Here is an 18009-nt window from a genome sequence, read left to right as displayed (position 1 = left end):
GACAGCACCAGCTGTTCCTGGCGACTGTGTGATCACTCTCTCTGTAGCCGATGTAAGACCTTTAAACAGGTCAACATTCGCAAGGCCGCAGGGCCAGACGGATTGCCAGGACGTGTACTACGAGCATGCACTGACCAACTGGACAGTATCTTCACTGACATTATCAACCTGTCCCTGACTGAGTCTGTAATACCACCATAGTCCCTGTGCCCAATAACATATATATCCAATATATCCACATAATTTTCCCCCCTCATGTTGCCATCTATTGTGTGAAGTGCAGCAAAGCACACCCACAAAATTATTCTGCCACCCCCATATGATTCACAGTTGGGATGGTGTTCTTCGCCTTGCAAGCCTAGCCCTTTTTCCTCCAAACATAACAATGGTCATTATGGCCAAACAGTTCTATTTTTGTGTCATCAGACCAGAGGACTTTGCTCCAAAAGGTTTGTGCAGTTGCAAACCATAGTCTGGCTTCTTTATGGCGGTTTTTGAGCAGTGGCTTCTTCCTTGCTGAGCGGCCTTTCAGGTTATGTCGATATAGGACTCGTTTTACTGTGAATATAGATACCTTTTTACTTGTTTCCTCCAGCATCTTCACAGAAGCGTCTAAAGCCATGACATAATTTTCTGAAATTTTCCAAGCTATTTAAAAGACACAGTCAATTTAGTGTATGTAAACTTCCGACTTCAACTGTATATGTTCCTAATAAAAACAATGCTTAGAAAACGAACTGTCAGACAATAGATACAACTACTGGAGAAAGACCCAGACATACCTTTTACTTTTGTAGACTAAGGTACTGTCAAGGGCTCTAAAGTGCGATCATTTTGTACCATACTGTACGTCCAAGTACTTGTTTAGTTAGTATACTGTATATTCAGTCCCCAGGCTTAATTGTTACCACATCTGCATATAGGTTAGACAGAGAAAGAGAGACGGCTTGTGGACGAGATTAATTCAAGTTGATTCAAACATGTATATTATTTCCCCAATAGATTGGAACAGCTCAGATTGGTTTCTGTTACATTAGATATGCACTGACTACATGAATCCTACAAAAATAAATGACATGTTTCCAATTTTAACTAAAGAAAAGATTGACAAATGTTCACAAAAAGATAACAATTTAAATGTTTCGGAGTGGGTACTGTTCCCCCTACTCATTACTAAAATACATAAAGGTAACATAAATTATCTATTGAACAGTGAGCACAAACCAACGTTGAATAAGGCTATAATAGCTAGCTACATTCCATGATTTTCACTGTGCAAATACTTTATCCAGATGCTGGCAGAAGACGACTTCAATCAATAAGTACTGTTTACAGACGACATATAATAGAGCTTTTTGAGTGTTTCAACTGCCCATAAGGGCCAGTTCGTTGAGTGCTGCACATTCTTTAAACACACTGACGTATTTAAGGCAAGCATTTACACCATGTATGTCTTTTGTTGTTACATATTTCTGGAAATCCTGGGAATTTTGGGAAAGTTACTGGAATTTTGCAAATTGCAACCCTATACAGGAAAAAACTGGTGCTGAAGATTACACAACAAAATGGAATGTCATTCTACTGCAATAATGCTTAATGATACAGATTTTGGACAGTGGATTAGCATTCTCAAAGATTTCTTGCCTTTCATGTTCTAACAATTAAAATACAAAATATAGATTTGTTTTCCCTGAAAATAAAACTACCAGTATGTCAACATATTCATTTGAACAGAACTGTGTTGATTTTGAAAAGTAAAGGCATACTCAAAATGGCCTAATTTTGTCATGACTCATAAATCATGACAGAAAGAAGAAAGATTGAGAGCGAGAGGGTACATCTCAAAAGTATATCCTTATTCCTTGCCTTTTGAGAAGAAGGTGAGGAATCAAGGACACGAGAAATCAAGGGAAAAACCTTGAAATTCACCCAGTGCTTGAGAGAGAGAAGACAGGGTGAAGCCCATAATGCGTTGTTGCCACGGAAAAGGGATTGTACTTGAACAGATGGTTATATAGAGGAGTGTTGAAGAAATAAATATCTCCTGAGGTCTTGCTGCTCTGCTCTCAGCATTGCAAAATAATACACCCTGGACCATCAATGACATTCAGATATAATATACTTCCTGGTCTTTAAAATAAAATAGATTTTTAAAAGCCATACACTTATTGTAGAAAGTAAACCAGTTGTTTCAGTCTGTGTTTGAATACATCTCCTCTACTCCAGGAACCCTGAGTTATGGACTTGTTTCTCTTCATTGTACATTCTAGCTCTGGCCCAGGGCATTGCGTGTGGCTTGCAGATGTAGAAGTCTCAGCATCAGCAAGCCGCATGTAATGCACTGGACCAGAGCTACATACCTTCATTCGTGAGCAGCACAATGGCCCATTGTCAGATGAAGTACCTCAGTGCTAATAATCATTGGAGTCTATTTCAGTGGTTTCAGGTCTGACTTCACTAACCATGGCTGGGGCTGAGACTAGCTCTAGCTCAGTAAAGTCTGTCACAATTAGCTGCTGGCCCCAGATTCTGACCCACCCTGGTTATTCGGAGACTGCGATTGGTTGCTGGCCTCCACTTGTGAGCCAGCCCGTTTTTTCGGAGACTGAGATTGGCCTGGGAGCAAGACCTCGACGGTGAAGCTGATGCGTTTGGACTGGAAGATACTGTAGGTGTTGTCGAACCGCAGCACATCTGAAGAAGAAGGAAAACAACATGGATGTTGCCTAAGTCAAGTCCTACACCTTTACTCCCGCCCTTGTCCTCTTTGTGTGCTTGTATGCAAGGCCTGGTTCTTAATTGCCCAGTTTCTAGACCTGAGTGGAACCTGGGTCTAGCTTTATAACATGTACCCACCTTGCTAGTTATTTGCTGACCGTTCCTATGCTTGTTTGGTGACAATTTTCCCATGACCGAGCTTACAAACATTGGTTTTGATTTTGAGGTGGGGTGGTAGTATCTTACAATTTGAATAAATTATTTCCTGGACAACACTTGGTGATGCAAACAATGCATTCCTTATCAGAACGATCCACTGACCACGGATATACCTTCAGAAGTGTGAAAAAACGTCACCCAACAGGCAAAGACACAGGTCTGTAAAGTAGTCACACGGTGGGCTAGTGTTATACTGGTAGGCCGAGATCCAATCTCTGTCTAGTACCACTAGACTAGGTTCTTATGTGCCCCTACCCAAGTCTTCATGTGTCATTGTACCTCTGTTGTAGCCCACTGTAGGGCTTTTCACACTACTGAGACTAATCAAACCAAGCATTAAAGTGGCTAGAACCATGAAAAAAAGGCAAATGTGAAAAGAAAATACCCAAGCCAGCACAGTTTGGTTTGGGATGGCACGATAGTGTGAAAGGGGTATAAAGTTTAGAAATCGCTTATGTGTCTCTGTCTAGCTGTCCTGTACTCACAGACCCCAGGCTCGCTGCAGGTGAGAGAGCCGTCTTCGGGCACCAGGTGTGCGTTGTATCTCTGGCTGGGAACCACCTCCTGCATCTGCCCCGCATTTTGCCTCTCTCCTATCTTCCCCTTCATAAACACCCCAAAGCCGATGTCTGCCCCATCGCTAGAAAACTGCCACCTGCATGGGGGGGAGATATTATATTACATAATTATATATCCCGACACACCCGCATAGAATTGTTCCGAGAGCCGATCTGTGACCCGCCAAATAACATTAATTTATTTAATCGTTTTTATGACTATCATAGGCTATGACAAGGCTATGTGACTAGTCATAGGCTACTATTCCCCTCCCTGCATGAGTTAATGTATATGCATGTCTAATCAACATTTAGATAAAAAGGAAACTATGCCATGAAACCATGCCAGAACGAAATAATACATTTTTTTTACAATGAGATGTGGCACATTGACAACTAAAATTGCTCTGAAAAAGGGTCTTCTCATTAGCCTTCTTACCTGATGAAAGCCTATAGCCGACATAATAAAACAAGACCTTTACATTCAATATTGTTTAGATAGTAAAACTGTTTAATTGAAAATCATATAAACAATTCCCAGAATCTAATATAGGATGCAAAACTACATTTAATTAGTAGGCTATAACCTAGGCCTGCTCAAACTTTCACCAGCGCACCGGTTTAAACTTGATATAGCCAGCGTTATGGTCTAAATCAGAGGTTCTTAAACCTTTTCAGCCTGGGACCCAAATGAGAAATTCTGTGTTTTCCTGGGACCCAAGCTTAGCAAAATATGCAACTATACATAAATATTGGTATATTTCATTGCCCTTATGCCTAAAACAATTGCAATATAGACAAGAACAAATAACAATGAAATTAAATATCCACATCCATATATATTAATGTTTATTTCCCCCCTTTAAAAACACTCTTCCATATCTAACTAGGTTGGAACTGTTTGCTGTTAAAATACAATAAATCATTTTCATTCTGAACTGGAATAAACTGATTGATCACATCACACATATGAATAACAGAACACACACACACAGGCTTTTTGATAGTGCAACTCTAAGCATCAGTACAGATGAACAATGATCAGGCCTACTGTACATCTTGCTGTAGAAATTGTAGAAAGAAAGTTTAGGTTGGAACTGTTGCTGTTAAAATACAATACATATGTTTTATTTTGAACTGGAATAAACTGATTGATCACATCACACAGACGTAGACCAGAAAACACACACACACAGTCCTATTGAGAGCATGTCTATTCTGGGCTCCGTTCTTGACAGTGCAATACTGAGGTCATGCTCAACCTTGAAACTGTTTCTGTACTTGTTTTAAGTATGTCAGAGTTGACTCGCATAGGTATGTGGTGCCAAACTAGACCAGAACATCTACTGCTTTCTCAGTCAGGCAGGAGACAGCTGTGTTTGCCTCAAAAAGCATCTTGCTTCAATCAGTTTATTCCAGTTAAGAATAAAAAAATATATGATTGTATTTTAACAGCAACAGTTCCAACAGAGACCAGTTTTCAACAATCATTTACAGTAGGCCTGATCATTTTTCATCTTCATTTGTACTGTTACTAGGGTTGCACTATCAGTAGCTAGCTTGCTTTGGCAAATGATAGCTATTAGCTGTGTACAAGGCCAGGGGATTGTTTGAAAGATAAACTCACATCTACAACTATGGAAGTTAGTTAGTGCTCCCTTATTTCTACTTATCATCACCTGTTATAAAATAACAATGCCATGCTAGCTGACTTACTTTTCCACTGTCGTAGCACTGTTTCTTGAAGCATGCTACTCTGTTCTGAAAGAACTCCCTTGGTTTACCATCATGCTGTGGATGTTTGGTCAGGCAGGACGTGTCGTTTCATTACTAAGCACTTCCCCGCACAAAACACATGGGCGCTCTTCGTTATACATTTCTATGAAAGAGAAACGCTCTCTGTATATGCGTTTCATGACAATTGAGCTCAGTCAGAACTTGTGGCCAGCATGAATCCATTTGATGACAGCGGTGAGTGATGGCGAATGGAAATGACAAGTCAGTGGCAGACAGCGCATCATCTGCTGCTGAACGACAGCGCTGCATCGCCTGTGTCGCGGAGTAATCTTCAAGAAAACTGCAGAAAAAAGATCAGGTAAACCGCGAAGCACACGGGCATCTCACTCTCACGCAGCTGCCAAACTGAGCAGAGACCGCTGCTAAGCAGAGAGCGCACTTGGCCAAATCAATTCCAGTAATTCATTAAATAATTAGAAATGTACTCTGACACATCGCGATTCACCATTAACAGGTCCGCGACCCGACCCATAATTTAAGAAAGGCTGCAAATGAATGCCTGGAGTAGCTTAATAGTTAACTGATAATAAACTCAATTAGCCTATCGTAAACAAATACCTACGTTGGCCATTTTCACATGAGCTAAGCGAGCCAGGGTAAGTACACTTGGCAAAGTATTCTCGTGTGGGAGGACGAAACATACATTTTAGCACCACACAAATAATGGACAGCTCCCTGATCCACAGCGTGGTAGCTTATATGTCTGCCTCATCGCTCACAGAATGGAATTCGCAACACAATGCAACACAAGTCCTGGGTCTGTAAACCATTTTTTATATTGATTTAAAATATTTCGATCCGGATTATAATTGTTCTGAATCGCGAGCCGACCCGTGGGTTGAAAGAACGTTTTCATTTCACCCACCAACTGACATTTTTCCGGGTCAACCATGGGGAACCGTGGGTATCGGACTCGATGCAGGGCCACCCTGCACTGGAGTTAAGGAGGGTAATAAAAGAGATAGAGAGAGAGAGGAAAATAAAGGTGGAGGGTGGTAAGGGAGGTCGAGATAGAACAGGACAAGTAGTGGGGTTGCAGAGAGGTAAGACAGAGAAAGAGGGAGGGATAGAAAGAAAGAAATAGCGGTAGTAATATCGGTCCACTCACCTGAGCACACAGCCAGGGAAGAGGATCTCATATTCTAGCTGCTGTGAGGAGCCACGGCTGACTGTTAGACACTGTTCATAGTCCACCTTCACTGACTCACGAACATAGTAGGACGTAGGCACTGTCCCAGCATAGTGGATCTTGAATACACACATATATATAGACAGAGTAAGAGGATGGATGTTGTGGGGTTACAGTGGCTTGCGAAAGTATTCACCCCCCTTGGCATTTTTCCTATTTTGTTGCCTTACAACCTGGAATTAGAATGGATTTTTTTTTTGGGGGGGGGGGGGGTTGTATCATTTGATTTACACAACACTTTGAAGATGCAAAATATTTGTTTTATTATGAATCAACCAAGAAATAAGACAAATAAAACTGAAAACTTGACTGTGCATAACTATGTGCCCCCCCAAAAAGTCAATAATTTGTAGAGCCACCTTTTGCAGCAATTACAGCTGTAATTCTCTTTGGGTATGTCTCTATAAGCTTGGCACAACTAGCCACAGGGATTTCTGCCCATTCTTCAAGGCAAAACTGCTCCAGCTCCTTCAATTTGGATGGGTTTCGCTGGTGTACAGCAATCTTTAAGTCATACCACAGATTCTCCATTGGATTGAGGTCTGGGCTTTGACTAGGCCATTCCGATACATTTAAATGTTCCCATTAAACCACTCAAGTGTTGCTTTAGCAGTATACTTAGGGTTATTGTCCTGCTGGAAGGTGAACCTCTGTCCCAGTCTCAAATTTCTGGAAGACTGAAACAGGTTTCCCTTAAGAATTTCCCTGTATTTAGCGCCATTCATCATTCCTTCAATTCTGACTAGTAGTTACCTAGTCCCTGTTGATGAAAAACATCCCCACAGCATGATGCTGCCACCACCATGCTTCACTGTTAAATGGTGTTCTCGGGGTGATGAGAGGTGTTGGGTTTGCGCCAGACATAGCGTTTTCCTTGATGGCCAAAAACCTCAATTTTTGTCTCATCTGACCAGAGTACCTTGTTCCATATGTTTGGGGAGTCTCCCACGTGCCTTTTAAAGCAATGGATTTTTTTCTGGACACTCTTCCGTAAAGCCCAGCTCTTAGTGGTCCTATGGACAGATCCTCCAATCTCTACTGTGGAGCTTTGCAGCTCCTTCAGGGTTATCTTTGGTCTCTTTGTTGCCTCTCTGATTAATGCCCTCCTTGCCTGGCCTGTGAGTTTTGGTGGGCAGCCCTCTATTGGCAGGTTTGTTGTGGTGCCATATAAAAAATAATAATAATGGATTTAATGGTGCTCCATGGGATGTTCAAAGTTTCTGATATTTTTCATAGCCCAACCCTGATCTATACTTCTCCACAACTTTGTCCCTGACCTGTTTGGAGAGCTCCTTGTTCTTCATGGTGCCGCTTGTTTGGTGGTGTTCCTTGCTTAGTGGTGTTGCAGACTCTGGGGCCTTTCAGAACAGGTATATATATATATATATATATATATACATACTGAGATCATGTGACACTTAGATTGCACATAGGTGAACTTTATTTAACTAATTATGTGACTTCTGAAGGTAATTGGTTGCACCAGATCTTATTTAGGGGCTTCATAGCAAAGGGGGTGAATACATATGCACGCACCACTTTTCCATTACATTTTTTTAGTTTTTGAAACAAGTCATTTCATTTCACTTCAACAATTTGGACTGTTTTGTGCATGTCCATTACATAAAATCCAAATAAAAATATATTTAAATTACAGGTTGTATTTCAACAAAATAGGAAAAACACCAAGGGGGTGAATACTTTTGCAAGGTACTGTAGCTGATAAAAATGCTATGAAAGTCAGTAGGACATTTTTTTTAGGGAAGAACTTACGAGGAAATAAAAAAGAAAGCGTTACTTTCTACAACTACGAATCTGCTGCGTACATGTTTTATCATAGGCTTTTTGAGCTTCACATACTTTCAGCTGAGAAATAAAAGTCCAGAGTATCAGCCTTAGAGTTTAATTTTGTAATTTATTTGCTATAATAACAAGACCAACAATTTTCTTTAGACCACCTTACTGGCTAATGATCTCATCTTCCTAAACAGTCTGAGCCCTCAGCTCAAGAAAACCAAGGATTTGAGAAATACTGACACACCAAACACAGATGGATGTTAAAAATGCTGCTTGCAGCAGTAATTGAGAACCACCGGGGGGGGGGCAATAAGGGGTGATGTATTCCATTTGTGAGTGAAGGGAGAGACAGATGGGATGGTTCATCTCAACCAAAAGCAGAGGGCAATTAGCATTGGTCCACAGTCAAATCACACAAGTCACACCATTCATTACATGTCTAGCATAACACAGCAAGCCAAGGGAAATGTTGAGCTGAGGACAGCTGCAGACACAAACAGGACCTTGATCCAAATGCATTTGTGGCACTAAAGCGGTAAAGGTGTTAAAAATGATCTTTAAAACTTGACTGACTGTTGCATAATCTGCCTGTAGTGTACACACAGACCCAGTCTGATCTCCCTCTACAGCAAATAAGCTATAAATGTCAGATGAAACAGATAATTTTTTAATGTAATATCTACAGAGGCCCATTATCAGCAACCATCACTCCTGTGTTCCAATGACACATTGTGTAGGCTAATCCAAGTTTATCGTTTTAAAAGGCTAATTGATCATTAGAAAACCCCTTTGCAATTATGTTAGCCCAGTTGAAAACTGTTGTTCTGATTAAAAAAGCAATAAAACTGGCCTTCTTTAGACTAGTTGTGTATCTGGAGCATCAGTATTTGTAGGTTCGATTACAGGCTCAAAATGGCCAGAAACAAATAACTTTCTTCTGAAACTCGTCAGTCTATTCTGGTTCGGAGAAATTAAGATTATTCCTCTGGCGCCTCTTCAACCTCAGCAGGCTGAAGAAATTTGGCTTGTAACCAAAACTCTTGACAAACTTTTACAGATACACAATCGAGAGCATCCTGTCGGGCCGTATCACAGCTTGTACGGAACTGCACCGCCCTCAACCGCAAGGCTCTCCAGAGGGTGCTGCGGTCTGCACAACGCATCACCGGGGGCAAACTACCTGCCCTCCATGACACCTACAGCACCCGATGTCACAGGAAGGCCATAAAGATCATCAAGGACACCAACCACCCGAGCCACTGTATGTTCACAACGCTACCATCCAGAAGGCGAGGTCAGTACAGGTGCATCAAAGCTGGGACCGAGAGACAGAAGCTGTTTTTCAATCCCAAGCCCATCAGACTGCTAAACAGCAATCAGTAACTCAGAGAGGCTGCTACCTACATTGAGACCCAATAACTGGCCAGTTTATTAAATAGATCACTAGTCACTTTAAACAATGGCACTTTAAATAATGCCATTATTTTTTTTACATATCTTACATTACTCATATCACATGTATATACTGTATTTTATACCTTCTACTGCACCTTGCCTATGCCGCTCGGCCATCGCTCATCCATATACTTACAGTTGAAGTCGGAAGTTTATATACACCTTAGCCAAATACATTTAAACTCAGATTTTCCACAATTCCTGACATTAAATCCTAGTAAAATTTCCTGTCTTAGGCCAGTTAGGATCACCACTATATTTTAAGAATGTGACATGTCAGAATAATAGTAGAGATAATGATTTCTTTCAGCTTTTATTTATTTCATCACATTCCCAGTGGGTCAGAACTTTACATACACACACAATTAGTATTTGGTAGCATTGCTTTTAAATTGTTTAACTTGGGTCAAACGTAGCCTTTCACAAGCTTCCCACAATAAGTTGGGTGAATTTTGGCCCATTCCTCCTGACACAGCTAGAGTAATGGAGCCAGGTGTGTAGGCCTCCTTGCTGGCACACACGTTTTTCAGTTCTGCCCATACATTTTATATAGGATTGAGGTCAGGGCTTTGTGATGGCTACTCCAATACCTTGACTTTCTTGTCCTTAAGCCAAGACTTAGGAAGTATGCTTGTGGTCATTGTCCATTTGGAGACTCATTTGCGACCAAGCTTTAACTTCCTGACTGATGTCTTGAGATGTTGCTTCAATATATCCATATAATTATCATTCCTCCTGATGCCATCTATTTTGTGAAGTGCACCAGGCCCTCCTGCAACAAAGCACCCCCACAACATGATGCTGCCACCCCCGTGCTTCACAGTTGGGATGGTGTTCTTCGGCTTGCAAGCCTCCCCCTTTTTCCGCCAAACATAATGATGGTCATTATGGCCAAACAGTTTCATCAGACCAGAGGACATTTCTCCAAAAAGTACGATCTTTGTCCTTATGTGCAGTTGCAAACTGTAGTCTGTTTTTGTATGGCGTTTTGGAGCAGTGGCTTCTTCCTTGCTGAGCACATTTCAGGTTATGTCGATATAGGACTCATTTTGTGGATATAGATACTTTTGTGCCTGTTTCCTCCAGCATCTCGACAAGGTCCTTTGCTGTTGTTCTGGGATTGATTTGCACTTTTTGCACCAAAGTACATTAATCTCTAGAAGACAGAACGTGTCACCTTCCTGAACGGTATGACGTCTGCGTGGTCCCATGGTGTTTATACTTGCGTACTACTGTTTGGAAATTGCTCCCAAGGATGAACAAGACTTGTGGAGGTCTACAATTTTTTTCTGAGGTCCTGGCTCATCTCTTTTGTTTTTTTCCATGATGTCAAGCAAAGAGGCACTGGGTTTGAAGGTAGGCCTTGAAATACATCCACAGATTCACATCCAATTGACTCAAATGATGTCAATTAGCCTATCAGAAGCTTCTAAAGCCATGACAGCATTTTCTGGAATTTTCCAAGCTGTTTAGTGTTTGTAAACTTAGTGTTTGTAAACTTCTGATCCACTGGAATTGTGATTACAATAACCTGTCTGTAAACAATTGTTGGAAAAATTACTTGTGTCATGCACAAAGTAGATATCCTAACCGAGTTTGTTAACAACAAATTTGTGGAGTGGTTGAAAAACGAGTTTTAATGACTCAAACCTAAGTGTGTGTAAACTTCCGACTTCAACTGTATACAATGACTGTACAAAACACAAGGAACACAGGAGTTTTGCCCGCAGAACAGCCTCAATTCATCAGGGCATGGACTCTACAAGGTGTCAAAAGCATTCCACAGGAATGCTGGCCAATGTTGACTCCAATGCTTCCCACAGTTGTGTCAAGTTGGCTGGGTGTCCATTGGGTGGTGGACCACACACACAGGAAACTGTTGAGAGTGAAAAACCCAGCAGCATTGCAGTTCTTGACAAATCAACACTGGCACCTACTACCATACCCCATTCAAAGGCACCTAAATATTTTGTCTTGCCCATTCACCCTCTGAATGGTACACAATTCATAGCTCAATTGTCTCAAGGCTTGAAAATCCTTCTTTAACCCATCTCCTCCCCTTCATCTACACTGATTGACATGGATTTAACATGTGACATCAATAAGGGAGCATAACCTTCACCTGAATTCACCTGGTCAGTCTATGCCACAGAAAAAGCAGGTGTTCCTAATGTTTTGTACACTCAGTGTATATTCAAAGTTTTGTCACAGACTGTATTTAACACCAAGGATTTGTTTTACAATGAAATTGGCCCCAACTCCCAACTGTTCACCGTGTACCCTAAATCAGGTAGTCACATTCTTTCATATGATGTGGGAGTGCCCTGCTGCAGTTAAATGCTTCTGGCAAAAAAGTTACTAAATTAATTTTGAAGTGCATGAATGTAAATATTCAATGCTTTCCATCTACTATGTTACTTAACGATGATAGCTCCTTGAATCTCTTAATCAAATCAGAGATGATTACCATTGGCAGGTGACACTGCCACAAAAAAAGTTGTTGGCTCATAGATGGCAATCACCTCACTCTCTCCCAATTCACCAGTGGATACAGTTACTATTGGAAGTTGTAACATTAGAAATATCAACAGGCAGAATGAATGGTGCTAGTCAAGGAACAATTGAGGCCTGGACAAATATACTTGAATCTGTAAAGAATAACCTAAGCTAAAGCCCAACAAATACACACATACAAATATACACACTACATGACCAAAAGTACGTGGACACCTGCTCGTCAATCATCTTATTCCAAAATCATGGGAATTATTATGGAGTTGGTCCCCTCTTTGCTGCTATAACAGCCTCCACTCTTCTGGGAAGGCTTTCCACTAGATGTTGGAACATTGTGGCAGGGATTTGCTTCAATTCAGCCACAAGAGCATTAGTGATGTTGGGCATTTAGGCCTGGCTCGCAATTCATCCCAAAGGTGTTCGATGGAGTTGAGGTCAGGGCTCTTTGTAGGCCAGGCAAGTTCTTCCACACCAATCTCGACAAACCATTTCTGTATGGACCTCACTTTGTGCACGGGGAGCATTGTCATGCTGAAAAAGGAAAGGGCCTTCCCCAAACTGATGGCAAAAAGTTATAAGCACAGACTTGTCTAGAATGTCATTGTATGCTGTAGCGTAAACATTTCCCTTTACTGGAACAAAGGGGCCTAGCCCGAACCATGAAAAACAGCCCCAGACCATTATTCCTCATCCACCAAACATTACACTTGGCACTATGCATTCGGGCAGGTAGCGTTCTCCTGGCATCCGCTAAACCCAGATCGTCCGTTGGACTGCCAGATGGTGAAGTGTGATTCAGAACTCCAGAAAATGTTTCCACTGCTCCAGAGTCCAATGGGGGCAAGCTATACACCACTCTAGCTGACGCTTGGCATTGCGCATGGTGAACTTAGGCTTATGTGCGGCTGCTCGGCCATGGATACCCATTTCACGAAGCTCCCGAAGAATAGCTATTGCGCTGACATTGCTTCCAGAGGAAGTTTGGAACTTGGTAGTGAGTGTTGCAACCGAGTTAATATTGTCATTACAGCCCTTGTTCAAATCCAGGTTGTATCCCATAGGGTGGCGAACAATTGGCCTAGGGTCATCCGGGTTTGGCCGCGGTAAGCCGTCATTGTAAATAAGAATTTGTTTTTCACTGACTTGCCTAGTTTAAAAAATGTAAAAAATTGTTAGACTTGGCAAGAGGAATGCCGTCGTGTCTAAGTGCAGTGCAGGCGAGAGAACACTGCTTTGATTACAATGGGCCAAAATTAGACCTGTCTCGATTTAGTGAATATTAATCTTAAAATAGTAGACATTAATGAGTGTGAAGCAAATAGTGAATATCCAATGGATATTGGTTATAGTATATGCAGTAAAGGTTGGGGTGGATTACAACACAAGTGATTCAAAGAGTGGAGGACAGTAGCCTCTCTGTAAACAAAAATTATCATGTTTTGTTTTGTCTGTAATTAAAATTTGTGTTGCTGATTTAGCGTAGTGAAAACTAACGAAATTTACATTTTCTCTTCCAGGATAGGATAGGGTGTTCATATCTCTCCCTTTGAAATATTTCCGAGGCTGTTGTCTTGGGAGAGCAGTTAGTGAAATTCCGCACTTCTATTAAGTATAAAGTTACCTGGATCCGGCCGTAAAAGGAGGTCACAATTAAGTAAGGTCTGGCCATTTGTTTGTTTTTGCCCAACTTTTTACCATGCACACCAGCACACAAACCACCTGTTATGAATATTTTTTTGTGGTGTTGCGTGGGGTCTTATTATTTGGTTTTAGTTTGGTATTTCACTAGATAGAAAGGATGCACCTTAAAGGGCACAAAGAACATTTTCTACAGTGGTTCGTCCTTTAAAAGTTGCAGCGTACTGCGGCATAGGTTGCATTAATTTTATTAATATTATGGTGTTTCTATTCCAAGAAAAATGAAAAACCTTCTGGGTTTCTGTTAGGATGGAACGAAAAATATGGATGGAATGTGATGGTCGGGAGTAGGCTACAGTACTGGGCTATTTAGCTAAAGAATCCCCGTGTCGTGCATTGAAGATGAAACGTGGCTGGGTCTTTCAGCATGACAATGATCCCAAACACACCACCCGGGCAACGAAGGAGTGGCTTCGTAAGAAGCATTTCAAGGTCCTGGAGTGGCCTCGCCAGTCTCCAGATCTCAACCCCATAGAAAATCTTTTGAGGGAGTTGAAAGTCCATGTTGCCCAGCAACAGCCCCAAAACATCACTTCTCTAGAGGCGCTCTGCATGGAGGAATGGGACAAAATACCAGCAACAGTGTGTGAAAACCTTGTGAAGTCTTACAGAAAATGTTTGACCTCTGTTGTTGCCAACAAAGGGTATATAACAAAGTATTGAGAAACTTTTGTTATTAACCAAATACTCATTTTCCACCATAATTTACAAATAATTTCATAAAAAATCCTACAATGTGATTTTCTGGAGAAAAAAAATCTAATTTTGTCTGTCATAGTTGAAGTGTACCTATGATTAAAATTACAGACCTCTCTCATCTTTTTAAGTGGGAGAACTTGCACAATTGGTGGCTGACTAAATACTTTTTTGCCCCACTGTAAGTGGCCTAGCAGTAGTAATGAGTGTGTTATGGTTTAGATGGAATGATCTATGTGCAAATGTATTTGTGGCCGGAGGCAAAGTACAACGATGGCCTGTCTCAGAGACAGAATGTTCCCATAAGGGAGATAGGAGTCATATGATAGCGCTTATACCATAGATTGTGAACTATTGCCCTATAATACTGTCTTCTAGCTTTCATGATATTCATATTCACTTGAGTAGGAATGGGTCGCTTATTCTCAAATACCTGAGTCCAGGTAATTAACAATGGACTGAGGCAAAGTGCAATAATGTATACTACTGATAAGAAGACCGGGAGATATGTGGAGGAGTATGAAAGGTTCTGGACTCGGGATGGGAGGATAACACCACCTGCCTAGACACAGAGATTCATTGTACATCCTAGACAAAGGGGGGGGGGGGGGGATGGGGGCGCTTGTCTGGGGAAACAGAGGGCCAAAGTGAGGATGACATCGCGTGGGAACACCACCTGTAAAACCTGCAGCCTGATGGGGGAAGTCTGGGTACAAGCATGAGGAGGTATTTTGAGCTTTAATTTTTGTGGACCCCAGCAGAACAGTATCCAAAGGAACAGTTTTTGCCATATATGATTATGCATAGCTTAACGCATTACTAACACTTGTCATATTTTGTGTTTTCTTTTCAAGTTTTTTGCTTTCAATCTCGTAGGAACCGGAAGGAGGAAGAGAAAGTCAAAATCTCCAGCTGAAATGTCATTATCAGTTGTACAACAAGAGGGGTAATGGCAGACAGGGGGGAGTAAAAGTGTGCATAGTGTGATTATAGGTTTGAGGCCAGGGCTTTATGCCATGAAAGCAGATTACATAGTCAGAGGCCATAAGTCTCTAAGGTAATCAACTGAGAATATGAATCATGTTTTCTTTTCTGTTTATTTATAAGTAATTTCTAAGTTTATTTTTATTTATTTTTACCTTTATTTTACTAGGTAAGTCAGTTAAGAACAAATTCTTATTTTCAATGACGGCCTAGGAACAGTGGGTTAACTGCCTGTTCAGGGGCAGAACGACAGATTTGTACCTTGTCAGCTCGGGGATATGAACTTGCAACCTTTCGGTTACTAGTCCAACGCTCTAACCACTAGGCTACCCTAATTGTTGAACAGTATGGAGATACTATTAAAAAAAGAGGGACTGTTGGATTGTAGCTTGAAATATACTTATTCCTGTTACCATAATAGAACTTATTGATTATTTGACATGTATAAGGAATGTATATGTTGGGGTCAATGAAGGGTGGATAAGAATTTGGTGTATGGAAATTTACTGAGTGAGACAAGGGGGAAGTGCAGAAAGTTCATTGTTTGTTTGTAAGGAGGGAGGCAAAGGGCAACAGTCTAGTTAGTCTCTGATAAGGCAGACCGGGTGTGGAACAAGGGACGAGTGAGGAATTCGACTCGAGGTCAAGTCAACAGATGAAGTGAGAAGAAACCTTGGGGAGGGGGGCCCACCACAATGACTCTCCTACTACAGTCCTACCTCATATACATACACTTCCACACCCACGAAGGTTCTAGCATCAGGCAGGGCCATGACTACCCCAGTGAGAGGAACCAATAAGTTCCTGCCTAGCAACAGAGATGTATTGGCTGTCTAGATGTGTAAGGAGTTGACCCTGCCTAGTAAGAGGTTATATGTGCTTGTGTAATCATACCTTGTCTTTGCAGCTGTATGACCCAGTGGGTGAATAAACTTGGGTTTGAGCTTTTTCTAGTTGTCCGTTTGAGTTTTTCTCTGTTTGTTCAGAACAGATGGCATCTGACCAAATGAAAAAAATATTTAGTTCTGGGTTAACCGAGATTACCAATTAAGTCCCTGATCTAAACACTCCATAGAACCCTATAGTATAGTTATTAATGATAAAAGCTGAAGTTCCTGTTCAATCCTGTGTTGAAAGACTAAATTACTCAGTTGAGTAAAATGGAATCATGAAGTTAGGGAGAATTTCAGTCCGTAGAATCTTAGTCTTCCGGAAGATTTCAAAAGGTCATTTCCTGGGTCTCATTTGGGATGACAAAGACTTGTCCTCCTACTCCTCCTGTTCCTCTCCAGGTTAGGAAGACATCTCTACCTATGCATCTACAGAGACATCAGAGCAAGGGTCAGTTTCTTAGGTAAGAACATTTCAAATGCATCTAGACTCAAGTGTCATGGCATTTACTGGCAGGTAGATGACTACAGAGCCAGAGGTTGTAGCTGGTTGGCAGGAAGGTCATTTGTGGCAAGGCAGAATTGAACTGAAGAGCAAAAATAAGCAGATCCATGATATATCCATGCGGTATTGTCTTCGAAAAATACCCAATCATCAGACTGTACCTGTTGAAGCAGACTAAGGAAACCATCTGGAACTCCTATAACATCTCAATGACCAGAAGGAATAAAAAGACTCGAGACTCATTGTGAATTGTTTCATGGTGATATATAGCCCACAATCTCAATGTATCACACATACAAAGTCCAACAGTTAGTAATTCCACTGGCCCCACTAGTAGCAGGATGTAGCTTAGGAACGTTATTAGCCCTGCCTGCAGCATCTTGTGGTTGCAGGTAGCAAAGCAAAGCTGCTCTCATCTCACAGCATGGCTTCAATATTGCAGCATGTTGAGTCCTTCCTTACTGCAAAAGCCCTTAGGCAGGTGTGGAGCAACTAGTAATAGGTGGCACTGCAAGCCCTAAATGTTGTCGCCATGTATAATTGAATTTTTATCCTAAATCTACTGAAGAGCAGCAATGACTACAGCATTGGACATCTCTCGTCTCATTTCGGGGGGGGGTCATGAAAAAAGCAACCCACTTCCTGGTGGTGTGAGCTCACCTTGGTCCTACAGCGAGAGTCCCCGTCCGGGTCAGTGAGTTTCCCTCCGTACGCGGCAGGAAGCTGCTCTGGGTCTATGTAGTTCAGCAACACCTCCTGCCAGTTGGCTGCAGAACAGACAGGTAAAGAGAGAGAGACTGATATTGCCATTTTACGTTTGAGTTATTTAGCAGACGCTCTTATCCAGAGCGACTTACAGTGAGTGCATTCATTACCTTTACTGACCTGAAGGGTTAAGCTGGGTAGAGTTAGAGACGATGCAACCATATACTGTATGTATTCACAGCGTATGGAATGTTCCTACTGTAATAGAAATGCCACGCATAGAGC

The 18009-nt window shown here is 41.5% G+C and overlaps 1 protein-coding gene across 4 annotated transcripts in view; it reads right to left on the bottom strand.

The window, feature by feature from the left end:
• Positions 1-963: 963 nt before the first annotated feature.
• LOC135545706 (SEC14-like protein 2) overlaps positions 964-18009 on the bottom strand; it is a 41674-nt gene continuing 24628 nt past the window's right edge. For all 4 annotated transcript variants that reach the window (XM_064973512.1, XM_064973520.1, XM_064973527.1 and 1 more), the window contains 4 exons: positions 17680-17786; positions 6400-6539; positions 3423-3592; positions 964-2694 (listed from right to left, as the gene is read on the bottom strand). In XM_064973512.1, the coding sequence (XP_064829584.1) occupies positions 2510-2694; positions 3423-3592; positions 6400-6539; positions 17680-17786 (602 nt within the window). In that variant the 3' untranslated portion in view covers positions 964-2509. The remainder of the gene's footprint in view (positions 2695-3422; positions 3593-6399; positions 6540-17679; positions 17787-18009) is intronic.

The sequence above is a fragment of the Oncorhynchus masou genome, chromosome 1, assembly GCF_036934945.1.
Source record: "Oncorhynchus masou masou isolate Uvic2021 chromosome 1, UVic_Omas_1.1, whole genome shotgun sequence".
NCBI classification, from domain to species: Eukaryota; Metazoa; Chordata; class Actinopteri; order Salmoniformes; family Salmonidae; genus Oncorhynchus; species Oncorhynchus masou.
The sequence above is the reverse complement of the archived record's forward strand: the minus strand, read 5'-3'. Positions and strand labels throughout refer to the sequence as shown.